At 33.3% G+C, this 15,125-nt stretch overlaps 2 protein-coding genes across 2 annotated transcripts in view; both read left to right on the plus strand.

Moving 5' to 3' along the window:
• LOC128996702 (putative phosphatidate phosphatase) overlaps window positions 1-4,387 on the plus strand; it is a 29,539-nt gene extending 25,152 nt beyond the window's left edge. The window contains exon 8 of the mRNA XM_054422141.1: window positions 4,210-4,387. Coding sequence (XP_054278116.1) covers window positions 4,210-4,254 — 45 coding nt within the window. The 3' untranslated portion in view covers window positions 4,255-4,387. The remainder of the gene's footprint in view (window positions 1-4,209) is intronic.
• A 1,720-nt stretch (window positions 4,388-6,107) lies between these two features.
• Window positions 6,108-8,827, plus strand: LOC128996989 (uncharacterized). The gene is made up of 3 exons (XM_054422560.1): window positions 6,108-6,172; window positions 6,971-7,012; window positions 8,035-8,827. The coding sequence occupies exons 2-3, from the start codon at window positions 6,971-6,973 to the stop codon at window positions 8,686-8,688; spliced, it is 696 nt and encodes a 231-aa protein (XP_054278535.1). The 5' UTR covers window positions 6,108-6,172; the 3' UTR covers window positions 8,689-8,827.
• Window positions 8,828-15,125: the final 6,298 nt, after the last annotated feature.

Below are 15,125 nucleotides of genomic sequence, written 5' to 3' on the forward strand. Positions count from 1 at the left end.
CAATGAATCATTGTACCAAACACTAATTGCACCACTCAACAATTAAAGTGGTCTAAACAGCTGATTAGTTGGAAGTTCAAAGCATTACATTTTTACTTATTTTCTCTCAATCCTAGAACCTCTATGGTTGGTTACCCGTGTTGTTAAGTAAAACTATGCTGTTATGAAAGTAAACAATGCTGTTATGAGAATCTTTTCAATTCTAAGAACTGAACTGAAACGGCTAGTTTATAAAACGGCAGTAGGTAAAGATATCAACTTCATATTCTTCCTATTGTGAGGATAACCATAAAAAGGAGAGTCACTTATTGACAGTTTGAATATAAAATTTTAGAGCCAATCTTAAACTATCCCATTTTTTTTTGCCAAGTTACTACTATGCTCAAAATGTGTTATTTTTCATAAAAAAGAGTACTGAGTTTTGTAGCTCTGTCATAAACCGAAATAGACATTTAATGGTACTGGGACTTATGAAAATCCTAAACAAATCTTTTCTGAATTTCAAACAAAAATTAATTAGAACCTATTATTTTCAAATGCTTTATGGAATGGTTTGTTACCATGTGTATAATGTAGGTTATAATTAATAAAAATATTGTAAACATGTTCAATTTATTTTTAAGACAGAGTAGTTTCCCTTAGTAGTGGTATTTTTAAAGTTTGTTTCTTATTTATTATAATTCTTGTTTTATTTTTATTACTCAGAATATTGAATATTTTTAGAGGTATGTTGTTTTATTTATTGATATTTAATGTTTTTTTGTTATGTTATCAGTATAGATTTTGTACTTGATTTAGTATTAATATTATCCAACATCATCTACTAATAACGAAACTACATTTAGAGAGCTATAAAATCTGCACATATTTTTAGGTATAATATTAATAAGTAGACCAATAATAGTTTTAACTAAGGATAATAAAGGATATTGAATTAAACCTACCTAAACAACTATTAAAATTAAGGTGTTTCCTATTTCCTTACGGGTCAATAACTTTGTAATTTAACAAAATAATGTCAGCTTTTCTTTCTATTCGAACAAAGCAATTCAAATTGCAACAAATAGAAGCTCAAATAATTTTTATTTTAAATATGGATATTGCCATTTTATTGTTTTGCTGAGAAGTTTCTATTCAATCCTGTACTTATCAAGAGTATTGTACTTGGGCATTGTTAACTTATGCTCAAGAAAAATCAAATCGAGGAACACCTTTTTTACTATTTAAAATGATAAATTTTTCAGAAGTTCTTATCACTTAGGCTATTATTGTAGTTAACCAACAGGGTTTCTCCAAATGTACTTGATAGCGTAAGTTAATATTCTGTGCTTTGTCTAAATTTTAGTTAACAAGTTAGCCTGTAGATTAGAAGGTGTTTCTTGTGTTTGTCATCACCTCTACTAACTTTTGTTTATTTTGTCCTTGTTTGGTTGTGGTTTATTTTTCAGTTATAATCTGTAAATTTCTTGCCCACTTACTAGATTTATTAAATTTTATATTATCTTTTTTACTCGACACCGTGGTTTATCATTGTTTCCTTAACCCATATTTTGATAATCAAATATAATTACTAAAAGAAAAACAAACTTAAGGATATAATTAGTGTAAAAGTAGTATATTTGGACTTGGGTGTCTTCAACTAAAGGCTGTTGTCGCTACAGTTTCATAAAGTTATCGGTTGCTAAAGTTGTTCGTATCTTTATTCTTGTTACACGGTTAAAAACCAGACGATTTGTAAAAAAAAAACCTCACTAACTCGATAATTTGTAGACCCAGAGGTTGTCGAGTTTGGGGTTGTCAAGCTATCCAGAACATGGAAATGTTTTCCTTACCTCCTTGGCCATTGAAACCTTAGAAGGTTTTTGGCCTCGCCAACATTGTCTCTCTACTCTTCTCTATTCTCGGCTGCCTCAGGTGTAGTGCACAAGACAGCAGACAGCCATATCACCTGACTCCACCGCGGTCTCGGCCTGCCGAGTGGTCTCGTGCCTCTGGGTTATTCTGATCCACAGCTTTTATCATCGATGAATTTTCCCTTGATATAAACTGCATGAATTTTTAACGGTTTTATCTGAATTTAAATTTCATCCAATCCTATTTTATCTTGAATAGGTATATCTAAGTTACGATCTTTATGAAAGGAGTTTGACAACGGTGGCTATATATAAAAAGAAGGCAAATTTTGTATGCTGACATAATGCTGAAACCCTCAGTTCTGTCAGTATTGTTTTTTTCTGTGAAATGTTTGCTTTAGCCTCTCCCTAGCCCCTATAATCTTCAGCTTTATGACTTGCTGAGTGATGTTTTGTGGTGACCAACCGTTTGTCCATGTAAGTAATCACATTAGCCCTATATAAGCTTGCTTAGCTTAACTTAGATTAACAATAAATCTCCCTTAAAACGGAGAGATAAATCATGTTGGTTTGCTTCAGTTCCGTTGTAGTTCCTTTACAGATAATTATGTTCTCAATGTCTTTTGTTATAATGGTATTTTTTATACCTGGTGTTTCACAAAGAGGTCTATAGTTGTTAAATAATATACCAGACTAATTACACACACTAGAAACTTATCAAAACTCAGGAATGATATCTTTAATAGTTTTTAAGATAATAATTTGAAGTACAAAAAAGGCTGGTATTTCACTAATGGGATGTTAAAAGTTTTTTATTCTTAATTTTTGTTTTTTCCTCTCACCCATAAAATCTATTCCTAAAGTTTTTGTATCTACTTACAAGACACCTTGTATGTTTAACTACCAAAACTTTTATCGACAGCAAACTAATAGAATATTTTAATGTTCCCAGTACTTGCTTCATGAACATTATTCCTATTGAAAATTTTAGAGTATAAAGTATACATTTTTGTTTGTAATTTTCAAGTTATATTCGTGCTAACTCACAATAGTTACAAAACAAACATAATGTGTTGTGTGCACCATAGAACACAATAATTATGGTTAGATCAAACGTCTGCATAAGGGACGAAAACACGAACAAGTGTTGTATGTAAGCGTCACCACAGACAGGGGAATAATGAAATTAAACTATGCTTATGGTCATTGTTCCTTATGGTCCATTCTGGTATCCCTTATCTGTTGCGCCAATCTCAAGAAATGGATACCCTTGCAAAGAGCAAACTTATGTATTAGCTGTATGCACTTGGTAGTTTCTATGCAATTCATTAATGAGCAATCGGCTAAAATCAGTAAAAATCATAGGCTATAGCACTTTTACTACTCAAACGTTGAGAACTAAAATCCACATTGATTGATAATTAGATGAATCACACTACTGCATACAACCGGTGACTCATTTTTAAAGACACTATTCTCTCTTTCAGACCTGTCAGCTGTTACACTATGTCATTATTACCTCATCTCCACAACATACAGAATCTAGGCAAGGTCATACTAGAAAAACAGGCCATACTGCAGGATCTATGACATCACAGTTGTGGATAGATTCACTGTCATTTCCCATATGTTGTAGGTAAATAAGCTCGTTTGTCAGATTTTAACGGTAACATTTTATTACAACTATCCACCACTGTGACATGGTGTTGCGCTGCTCCCCCTGCAGCATGGCCTGTTTTTTTAGTGGGGCCTTGACCTAGCTTGGATACCGTACTGAAGAAGACATCCCATCTATCCAGCTATTGCCAATTTTTATTAAAAAAGAACATTGTTTGTGTGAGCCAGTCACAGAATGTGCTAGTGTCTAAAATTATATTTTCTACCTTATTTATTGTTGCTGACGAACAGTTTGATTTGGTAAAAAAGTTTTTGTATTTGAAAGATATCAGTACCTAATTTAGATCAGCACAACCATTGGGTAGGTCAAATCAACTACGACGATTTTTGATTTTAAAACTGGGGACAACTATAACATAGGGATGGAATGTCTAGTTTTATTAACAGTCAAAGGTTGTACCAACTGACAGGCTAAATACGATTTGGGCCATAACAAAACTAGATTTGCGGAAACAATTTGATTTATTACTTTGATAAAAATAGGACCAGAATCTCTAAATTTGTAGGAAAAGTCATTAAAAACAAATCAGTTTAAATTTAAGCTTGATAGTCCTATCTCTATTTTTGTTAGGGCAGAGGCGATTGATCAAGAGTTAGTAAGAAATTCTAATGTAGCATTAATTTGGATGCACGATTGTACATATAATTGTTAGATTTAAATATTTATTTTATATTACAGGTATCAGGTCAGAGGTGGCATGCTATTTCCCAGCAAGCTGAATAAGAAGAACAAAGAGTTAAATTAACATATATAATCGAACACTCTTCATTAAATGATATTCACTGCAAGTATGAACACGTATGGTGTTGTGCTGGTGTCTTTGTAGAACTATTAAACAATACACTTTTTACTTTATTGTATCTAAGTTTCTTAAACGCCCATACCTCATTTTTGTTAACTAATTATGATTCCAACAATGTACTCATCATCAGCATTAAAAGTTACGCAAGCATAAATTGAACAACACAAACACATTACAAAAAAGCTGATTTAAAAGGTTTTTGGTTGAGGCAGCACCTGTATGACTACATTTACCTAGCTGTTACCCACGGGCTTCACCCCGTTTGACTTCATAAGTATTAATAAAACTATTGATTGGTTAAGCTGAAATATACAAAACAGAATACAGTAATACAAACAAATAATCACACCTGATTTTAATAAGGTATTGTAATAAATTGAAAGAATATGACATATACAAATAAGTACAGCTGAGGTATTTTTTACATTAGGTATAAAAATAGAAAGTTGCCTTTTAGAAAGGAACTACGACAAGGGCAATTTATCTTCTTAGCTTTAGGTTCAAAACTATTTTGGGATTATAATAAAAATTGTAAAAATAAAACTTGCCTTGAATTGCCAATATTCAATCATAAATAATGCTATCGCAACACAAAATTCAAAACCATTACTGTTACACATAATTAAAGAAAGTAAATGTTATTTATTTGAATTTATGATTCTGATTTTTGGACAATACTGAAACAAAATAGTATATATTTCATCACAGGGGCATTAAGTGACACTTTTTTACTATCTTGACAAGCACAACAATTTGAAAGTTGGACTAAAGCATTTTTGGTGGAGAAATCATATTACTCCCTGGCAGATTTCTTAAAGCCGGGTTTTCCTAGGCGCGTAGTCAGTGAGCGGAGAGCGGACTCCACTTGTCTTAGGCAACTTAATGTTACTGTTTTCCTAGAAGCGGAGCGGAATGGCATGTTAATTTCAATTCCGCTCTCCGCGTTCCTCTCTCCGCTCGCCGACTCCGCGCCTAGGAAAACCCAGCTTTAATGACTATAATTGATGATTAGTTTATATGAAATATGACTCAAATTGTTTTTAATTGTTTTGTCCCGGACATTGCTGCAAGATCTTCATTTACATTTTGTTCTAACTTTTTTGGAATTGGTAACTTTCTCTCAATTGTACTGTTCTTGTTATTATTTTGTTGTAATTTTTTTAGTTTCATTTTTTATAACTCATTGATTGACCGTGCATCTATTCACTATTGCCTTTGTAATATAGATCTCGGAAAATGAGGGAGGGTTGAAAAGACACTTTTTGCTCATGAGATGAACTATATCTTTTTTCCCATTGCAACACTATTTAACAAACTAAGTTAGAACTGTACGGTACTTAATTTTCCTTTTGTGAATCGGCTATCCGTATTGTGCAGTCAGGCAAAAGATACAGTTCATCATTAGCCAAGAATAGTTTATCCTCACCTTAACTTACGCTTGTGTAAAAGAGATACTTTATTTTATCATTCAGGAAATTATAATTATAAAAAAAAACAAGTTGTCTTACAGTAACTATTTTTGTTAGATGCATGGTAATAATTTATTGCATGGTTGCATTTACAAATTAGCAGCTGCTTAATTAATTAATACTGATAATAAATCATTTCAATGTGTAATGGATTTTGCAAGAGTACAATACACGAAAGAAAGATTGATTTATTACGGAACATAAAACAACTGTTAAGTGTCCAGTAATCAAATTTCTATTTAATATGACAACTTTTTTTAACAATATTTAATTAACTTAGATAAAAATTTAATGATGGTACAGGTGTATTTAAATAGGATTTCATGAATTGTAATCTAACATTCAAGGAGGAAGTGCTCTAGTAATAAAGGTGAGTGTAATTTTAATTTTAAACTCGACCAAAAATAACTAATGTATTTTAATTTTAAATTAATTTTTTGTGCTTATTTTTGAGCCTATTTTAATTTATAAATGGATTCTGCAGACCTACAGGTATATCTTTCTAACAGTATGCGTAGATTATTCCTACGTGCACACAAGTTGAGAAAAAAGGTTTTAAAGAAACATACCTGCCTATTAATTATATAGATGCTGTAAAAATACATTTTTATACCACACAATTATTTATTCATTCGGAAATAATTTTGCAAAGTTTTAAATTTTCACAGTTTATTAATTGAGATGTGTACCATATACCTTTTTGAACCCATATCAAGACTTACTTTTAAAACTCTTTAACAAAATATAAGACACTCAAAATTAAATTAAATCAAAATAATAATTCTTTTTGTCTACTTTCAATTCTTTACTCTCAAAAAACATTTCACTGTTTTCAAGTCAAAAATAATCAATTACGCAAATTTTCAAGCTATTTTTGGTGATACAAATATTTTTGTTATTACATATAGTTTCGTTATTCACAGACCAAAGTTTATTATTTTTTTAATGTAATTTGTAGAGTATTCAGTTAGTGAAGACTATTTTTCCAGAGACAAAAAATGAAGAATTGTAAAACTTAAGTGGCAAATGCCACATTCAGTTTATGATAAATAGCATATTTTTAGAGCATTCTGATTCGAAAAGTAATAAAATATTCTTAAAAAAATTTAGGTTTTAAAACCAAGGTTCATTTATAGTTTTTAATTTATTTACCTATGTTATGTTACAGATGAATATGCTACTAATTGCTGTGGTTTTGAGTGTTGCGGCGGTAAGAGGCTCTTGTTGTTTAATTAAATAACAGTTTATGTTGGATTCTCAAAATGTTTATGATTACTAAATTAAATTGCATGATTGGTTCCACTATTATGGAGATGATAAAATAAGTGATCTAAAACTATTTTAATGATACCTAATGATATACATATAAATATACCTAATGTATATTTATTCATACTATGTAAACTACTGGAGATAACTAGGAGTGTTACAAAACTTATTTGATCATGTTTTTAACAATATAATTTTGTAAATTTTGACTGTGGCAAAAACAGCTGTTTTTAATAAGTTACATGCTATCTGTGTCTAAAGTAGTTATTTTTCTCCCTAGGAAGTATAAAGCTTATTTAGTCCCTAGGAATAAAAGTCAGCTGTTGTTAACTAAGTTTTAAACTTTGATTGTGAGTAATTGTGTGTATAAAAAAATGTGTCAGTTTTTAAAATCACTTGTAGCTTATTGTTGCATTCATGTCAATACAATGGTTTAGTAATAACGTCCACTACCACAATCACACAGAATGATGAAATATTGCAAAAATCACACATGCAAAAAGTGAAATTTTAACCGCCACTCAGTTTTCGCCCTAGGCTTCACCTCGGTCGTGGTCGTCAATCTTGAATTCGGGACGAAAAGAGTTACTTTATGCCCTAGTGATGAAATATAGTATTGAGTATTGTGACAACAGTAATAAACATTTTATTTTCCTTAAATAACAACTTGATATATTTTTATTGTAGAGGTAATCCTGAGAGATCAATAGGTTTCGTACCCATTACAAACACATTCAAGTTGACAACCAACAATTATTATTTTTATATCTAAATGCCACTTTAGACCCCTTAATCAGACCCTGAATTGTTTCTTGATGCGATTCCTCTGAAATATTTCAAAGCAAAACCTGGATGTTTCCAAGCTCATAGCCGAGGTATATTAGTTAGTGAATTTATATTAGGTATTGCATCAACAGCAAAGGTTCTTAGAAGTAAGTTGTTGATTTTTTGTCTTTGTTTTAGCTAACAAACTGCCAATCACCACATTCATTCTTCTTTGGTGTTATTTCACCTCAAGTCTCACCGCCAGCTGGAGTTCCTTCTGCATCCAAATGGAACCGTAAAAATATAAGGAAACCTATACCAAACCCACCACCTTTTGCGCCAAGGTTTGCTCCGCCACCGACTACACCCCCAATTGAGCCAAGAGATTTTGGGTTTTCTCCGCCAATACATCCACCATATTTTGTTCCACAAGATTATGCGCCAAGGTTTTCTCCGCCACCGACTCCACCCCCTATTGAGCCAAGAGATTTCGGGTTTTCTCCGCCACCAGAGCCAAGAGATTTTCCTCAACCTACAAGATCAAGAAGAGATTTAGACCTGTTACCAGAAAAACTTAGAACTTTACCAGAAAACAGTGCGGTTCTTCTTTTCAATCTTTCGCCTGAAAAAAGCATTGACAGTAGACATGGAGGAGCTGCAAGATCGTTTGACCCAGATTACAGCACTAGAGCGTTTGATACAGACCCAACAGGACTGTTTCGATCGTTTGACCCAGACTACAGCACTAGAGCGTTTGATACAGACCCAACAGGAATGTATCGATCGTTTGACCCAGACTTTGAGACTAGAGATTTTGATGTAGCTGACTGGTCTTTTGACCCAGACTACTAGAGAGTTTGATGTAGCTGGAAGATGTAGAAGATGCTGAAGATGAAGTAGAAGATACAAGTAGATTTATTTGGTTGGACACAAGGACTATTACGGTAGAACTAAATATTGAAAGAATTATATCAATCCTGATCAAAGTTCAGTTGCTTTTCTTTATTGCCCATAAAATTCTCTCTTACCTTTGATAAATTTTTAGGACTTTTGTGAAGTCAGCAGACTTACCTGAATAGAAAAAAGTCCAATCTGGCACAAGAAACACCAACTTTACACAAAACTTTTGAATATTTAATGTTCACTGACAGCATTTTCAACTAAGGAAGTTATAAGTTGGAGATAAAGTTGTCTTTAGGCCTAAGGGTGGCCAGGAAGTTGTTGCATCTGTGTTAACAATATGTAAAAGTTTCTGTTTATCTTATAAAGATTATAGGTAGCCTAGGTGTTTCACCCTCTTCTGGGCTATCACCGGACATTCCAGCTATATGTGCTCAGTGGATTTTGTTCCGTAGAGGCAGGATCTGCACTTGTCCGTCTGTCTAACCCCTATCTTGAGGTACTTCCTCACATAGCCCCGTAAGTAGCCCCTATCAAGAGGCTTATTTCCCCTTTTTGGAGGTCGAAGATGTTTCTCATTCCTTACTAAGAGGATTGATGAGCATCTTCGATTGTCTTAGGCCTGGGGTATTTTCCCAATCCTTTACTAGAATAGAATAGTCAATAGAATAGTCATTTATTCAGTCTTTAAACAATACATTATTGTAATTGACATCGTCATTATTATTGTAAAAGATATAAGATGCAATACTTATAATTATTAAAATTTGACATGAAAATTCCAAAATATAGGCTGCCCTTATTGAACATTTAACAGGTTTAAAATAATTTTTTTTTAAATAGGCAAACTTAACAAACTTAAATTATGAATAATAGTGGGTCTTTCTTAAAAAGGCTAATGGTTATCACAGGTGTACAATGAACATAGAGGGACAAAATTACTAACATTATCATAGATGGAATATGGTAAAAAAACATATCAAAATAGTGAACATGAAATATATGAAAATTAATTACAGTAATAAAAATCCTAGCCTAACTTAAAACAAAATTTCTAACATTATCACAGATGGAATATGGTAAAAAACATATCAAAATAGTGAACATGAAAAATATGAAAATTAATTACAGTAATAAAAATCCTAGCCTAACTTAAAAGCATTTAACATTAGCAAAAAATGAGATCACCTTCAAAAAATTCCTCAATTTTGTAAAATGGGTGAGATGAAAGCCACATAGTTAATTTTCTTTTAAAGACACTTAACGGCAAGGACTTGACTTGGGGATGAAGCTTATTAAATAATTTAATACCTAAAACAAAATGACTGTTTGCAGTTTTCTGTAGCCTACAGTGAGGTACATCAACTAGACCCCTATTCCTTGTGTTATAACCATGAATGTCTTGGCGCAAATCATACTCTTTTTCCTTTTTCTTAACATTAATCAGACAATGCAGGATAAAAACATTAATGACAGTTAATATGCCAGTGCCCACAAATAACGGTTTACAATGTGCTCTTCGGCGAGATCTAGTTATGATTCTCACAGCCTTCTTTTGAATTAACAATACATTATTTACATGGGTACTATTACCCCATAACAAAATACCATAACTTAAAATTGAGTGAAAAAAAGCATAATACACAGACTTTAAATAATTCTGAGGCAGACTAGAGCTAAGACATTTAAGAAGATAAATACACCTAGACAACTTACCTAGTGATGGGAGAATCGAATACTTTAAAGAATCGAATACAGTGAATTCGTAGCCTCCCCTGTATTCGAATACTTTTACGAATACTTGTATTCGAACACCTTTGACTATGCAAAGCATGGAAAATGAGTGTGTAATTATTTTTTCATAATGCAACCGTTCTTTAGGCCACTATTATTTCGTTTTACAGTAATTAATTCATTAATATAATTTATTCAATGTAATTTTTTAATTATATGATTTTTAAAACGTACATTTATTTTGACTTATAATTATTTCATGGTCAGTTACAGTCTTATTAATGTATTATTTCATATTATATTAACTAATTAATATCTTTAATTCATTTGTATGGATAATTTACATCAGATATGCATGTTATTTTGCCATGTAACTATATTAATCGGTTGTAGTTATAATAAATTCTATTCAATTGCCAGACCAGTAGTAACCTAATATTTTAGATATCCATTATATTCTAAATGTTAACGATTAATAATAATCTTATGTAAATTATAGGGCTAATGGTAAAATTATAACGAATAGATGAAAACAAATGCTGCAGTCAAAAGCATTAAATACTCTTACGAATGCTACGGATTCATAAGATATTCAAAAGGGAATTCAGTATAGTTGATAAAGTGTTGAATACATTTTTGAATCCCCCGAATTCGCTTTCTAGATTCAAGAAATCCTGCAAAATCTGAGGTCAAGAGTATTCACAAAAAAGTATTCGTACGATTCTGAAGTATTCGAATCTACGAATACTCGGGCTGTATTCGAATACCGTACTATTCGATTCTGTATTCGATTCTCCCATCACTAAACTTACCACTACGGTAATGAAATCAATGTGTTGAGACCAGGTCAAACAGTTGTCAATCACTAAACCTAAAATTTTTATGTCATTTGGTTCATTGTAATCATCGACTCTAATTCTAGTCTGACAGAGTAAGTGTTGAGTTTTATTCTCATTAATAATCAAACCATTAGCACTAAACCATTGCTTGGCTTCTAAAATAGTATTTTTGGCAATATTAGACAAGACATTTGTATCATTGCTTATACTAAGAAAGGTTGTGTCGTCTGCAAACATTGTAGTTGAAGAAAGGGACACATTGGCAGGTAGGTCATTAATTGATAAAAGGAATAATAAAGGCCCCAAGATAGAACCCTGTGGTACTCCCATTATTACATCCAGACATCTTGAACGATCACCCTTCAACTCTACAAACTGAGATCTTCCATGCAAGTATGATTCAAAAAACTTCAAACACGAACCCCTAATGCCGTAAAAACTTAATTTATCTAATAACACAGAGTGATCTACAAGATCGAATGCCTTGCTCAGATCACAAGCAGTAATCTGAGCAAAGCTCCCGTCTTCAAAAGCTTTAATAATTTTGAACAACATCGACTCAATTGCATCTATTGTGGATAACTTTTTACGAAAACCAAATTGAGTCTCGCTAAGAATATTATTACTTGCTAGGAAGAAACACATTTGGTTATAGATAATACGCTCCATAATTTTACCAAACAAAGGAACTAATGATACAGGCCTATAATTACTAACCTCAGATTTCTTGCCTTTTTTGAACACTGGAACTACCCGTGAAATCTTTTGGGATTCAGGAAAAACTCCATCGTTTAGGCAAACATTTACACAGTGAGTGAGTGGTACTACGATTGCACTTATCACAGACTTTAACACCGCGTTTGACACACCATAAGCATCTTTGCTTTTTGACATTTTCAGCTTTGACACCACACTTAACACTTCATCCTGAGAGACAGGCAACCACTGGTTCAACGAGGCTTGCTGATGGTACTCCAAGTTATGAAGTAGGTCGCTAGAAGAGACAGGAGGTGGGATGATGGATGCCTTCGCTGACTGCACTGACTCCAAGAAGAAGTTGTTATGCTGCTCTGCCGAGATCATAGAGTGCACCCTTTCCGCAGTCGAGGTTGTAGACTTACGAATCAGAGACCAGGCAGCCTGACACTTATTACTGGATGATTCAATAAAGTTCATGTTAGCAGACATCTTTGCTTCATTCACTGCATTTTTATAAAGGTTTCGTAGAGCTTTGTAGGCTTTAAAAGATAGTTCCGATTTAGTTGTTCTATGTACTGTAAGATAGGCCATAACTCTTTCTCTCATTATCTTTAATTCAGGAGTATACCACTTAAGAACTACTTTTCTCTGATTTTTTGAGTTAAAGGATTTTTTGCGAAGTGTCTTTAAAGGGCAACTTACATTATAAATTTCCATAAAACTATCAAAAAACAATTTAAATGTCCGTTCAGCAGACCCATTACCTTTTGAGAGCACTGGACACCAATTAATATCACATAAATGTGAATTTAAACTGTTCAAACTTGCTGCCGATGTATCTCTGAAGGTAACTGACTCAGTAGGCTTCCTCCGGTTTGAATCGACAAAGTCTTCCACTCTAACCAACACTTCGAGTCCTTCATGGTCAGCTATGTGCGGGTGAACAACGCAACAGTCAAAGTCCATGCAGTTAGTGAACGCATTATCAAGACATGCCTTACCCCGTGTAGGCTGATTGTTTGTGTAACAACAATTAAATTGCTTAAGCAGGTTCTTTAGTTCTTTGACGGATGGAAGGTTTGCATTTACATCAAATTTGGCGTTTACATCGCCACCAAGAATAATTGAACACTTGTGACTAGATAAATAAATTAATAAATTTTCAAGTCTTTCCAAAAATATATTTATATCACCAGTAGGAGAGCGATAAAGACTGCCTACTATGATATTTGGGCGACTTAGCTTGATCACACAGCACTCAAAATGTATATCGGAGCACAGCCATTGAATGTCAATATTCTTATACACAATGTCTTTAGTGACAAATATGCAAACTCCACCTCTCAAACTACTTTTTCTACAGTAAGATGAGGCTAAAATATAACCTTGCATAATCATAAAATTTACTTGAATATCCTTTAGCCAGGTTTCGTTAAGACAAAGAACATCGTAATTATTTATGTTACAATGTATGTTGAGCATATTTAATTTACCATCCAAACCTTGAACGTTTAAAAAAAGCAGTTTAATAGCCTTGAATATACTAGAAGCAGAGACAGTCATAGGCACTGTTAGGTTACGAGGTTTTCCGCAGAGCTTTGGGAGTTTAAATCCACATTAGGCTTAGGCTTACGCTTGTTATTGAACATAGATACAAATATGTTTTTAGGCCAGAAGTTGGAGTTAAAGACATCATCCAACACATTAGATGGGATGCCCACTTTGAATGAAGAATATTCCTCTGGATATTTAGAGTTCAACTTGACAACATCAGGTTCACTTTGTATTTTACTACGAATGTAACTTTCCATATCTTCAACCTTAGTAGCGGAATTCAGCCTTGATACAAATAAATAAACTTTCCTTTCTACTGAAGATAATGTACCAGTCTCGGACGACTGACCTGTGATGAACTTGTTTGTTTGAGCTTTAACAGATTTTCGCCCAGATCGATCAGGAATTGACACCATAGGCCTAGTCTTAGGATTGATCTTATCGAATTTTCCACTGTTAGGCCTATCAATGTTTTTATTTCTACGTTTGCTCACTAACTTGAAATCATCTTCGTTAGACTGGGTGCAATTTACTTGAAGTGAAGCGAGCGGTAGGTTTTCATCAGCTAGGCCTATATAGTTATTTACAGGGCTAGGCCTAGAAGTGACTTGGGGAATTTGAGGATTTAATTGTCCATTAGTGTTCAAGTTGGAAATGTAGTTTGGAATCATAGGATTTTTTAACTTACTTGCATAGGTTTGCTTAGCGTCACCAACCAATAAATCACTAATTGCCTCAGCCTGATTGCTCAGAGCAGTTTTGAGGTTAAAATTATCTTCATTGAGAGACTTAATTTCTTGATTCATTTGTTCATGATTTCTTGAAAGTTCGAGAATTTGATCACTTAATTTCTTGACATGTTCAGATAGAGAAGAATTAATATCAGCAGTAGATTCACGAGTGTTCATTGTGTTGAGAAGAGGTCGACAGCCGTCACATAGCCACACAGCTTTACCATTGAGATCACAGAAGTGTTGAAACTCTTCATCATTAATATCCACACAATTAACGTGAAACCACGAATGGCAAATTCCACTGCAGCCGATCGATTTAGAATTTTTAGAAACAATTTTATTACAAGACCCACATTTAGCCTGTTTGCCAGTCGGCGCCATCTTGGAAAAAAAAAAAAAAAAAAAAAAAAAAAAAAAAAAAAAACTTGTTGTCTTGTTGCCCAGGCTAGGATTTTTGATCGGCCTTTGCTCACTGGGACTCCGCAGCATGGTTCAGGCCTGACAAGTTTGCACTTTGCTCCCTCACCTGCCAGAACGTCAGCCCTTATGTTGCCTTCGTGCCCAGCGTGACCTGGGATCTATGCAAGTTAGACTATGTTGTGTTCGCCCAAGGCCTTGAGGGCGTTCTTGCAGCTCTGCACAGCTTTAGATTTCCAAAAAGTTTATATTGAAGTTAACCATAGTAAAACCAAACCAGCCATAATGAAGAAAAGCAAGTCTTACACATTTTTTGCTTGGACGTGTGAGTCAATGAGTTTATTGGTAACAGTCCTGAAAATATTACAAAATAACCATAGTGCAAACACCTGTGAATGACCTTTTAAGCTTT

The sequence above is a fragment of the Macrosteles quadrilineatus genome, unplaced genomic scaffold, assembly GCF_028750875.1.
Source record: "Macrosteles quadrilineatus isolate MER2022 unplaced genomic scaffold, UCM_ALF_1.0 Scaffold_6__1_contigs__length_79288215, whole genome shotgun sequence".
NCBI classification, from domain to species: Eukaryota; Metazoa; Arthropoda; class Insecta; order Hemiptera; family Cicadellidae; genus Macrosteles; species Macrosteles quadrilineatus.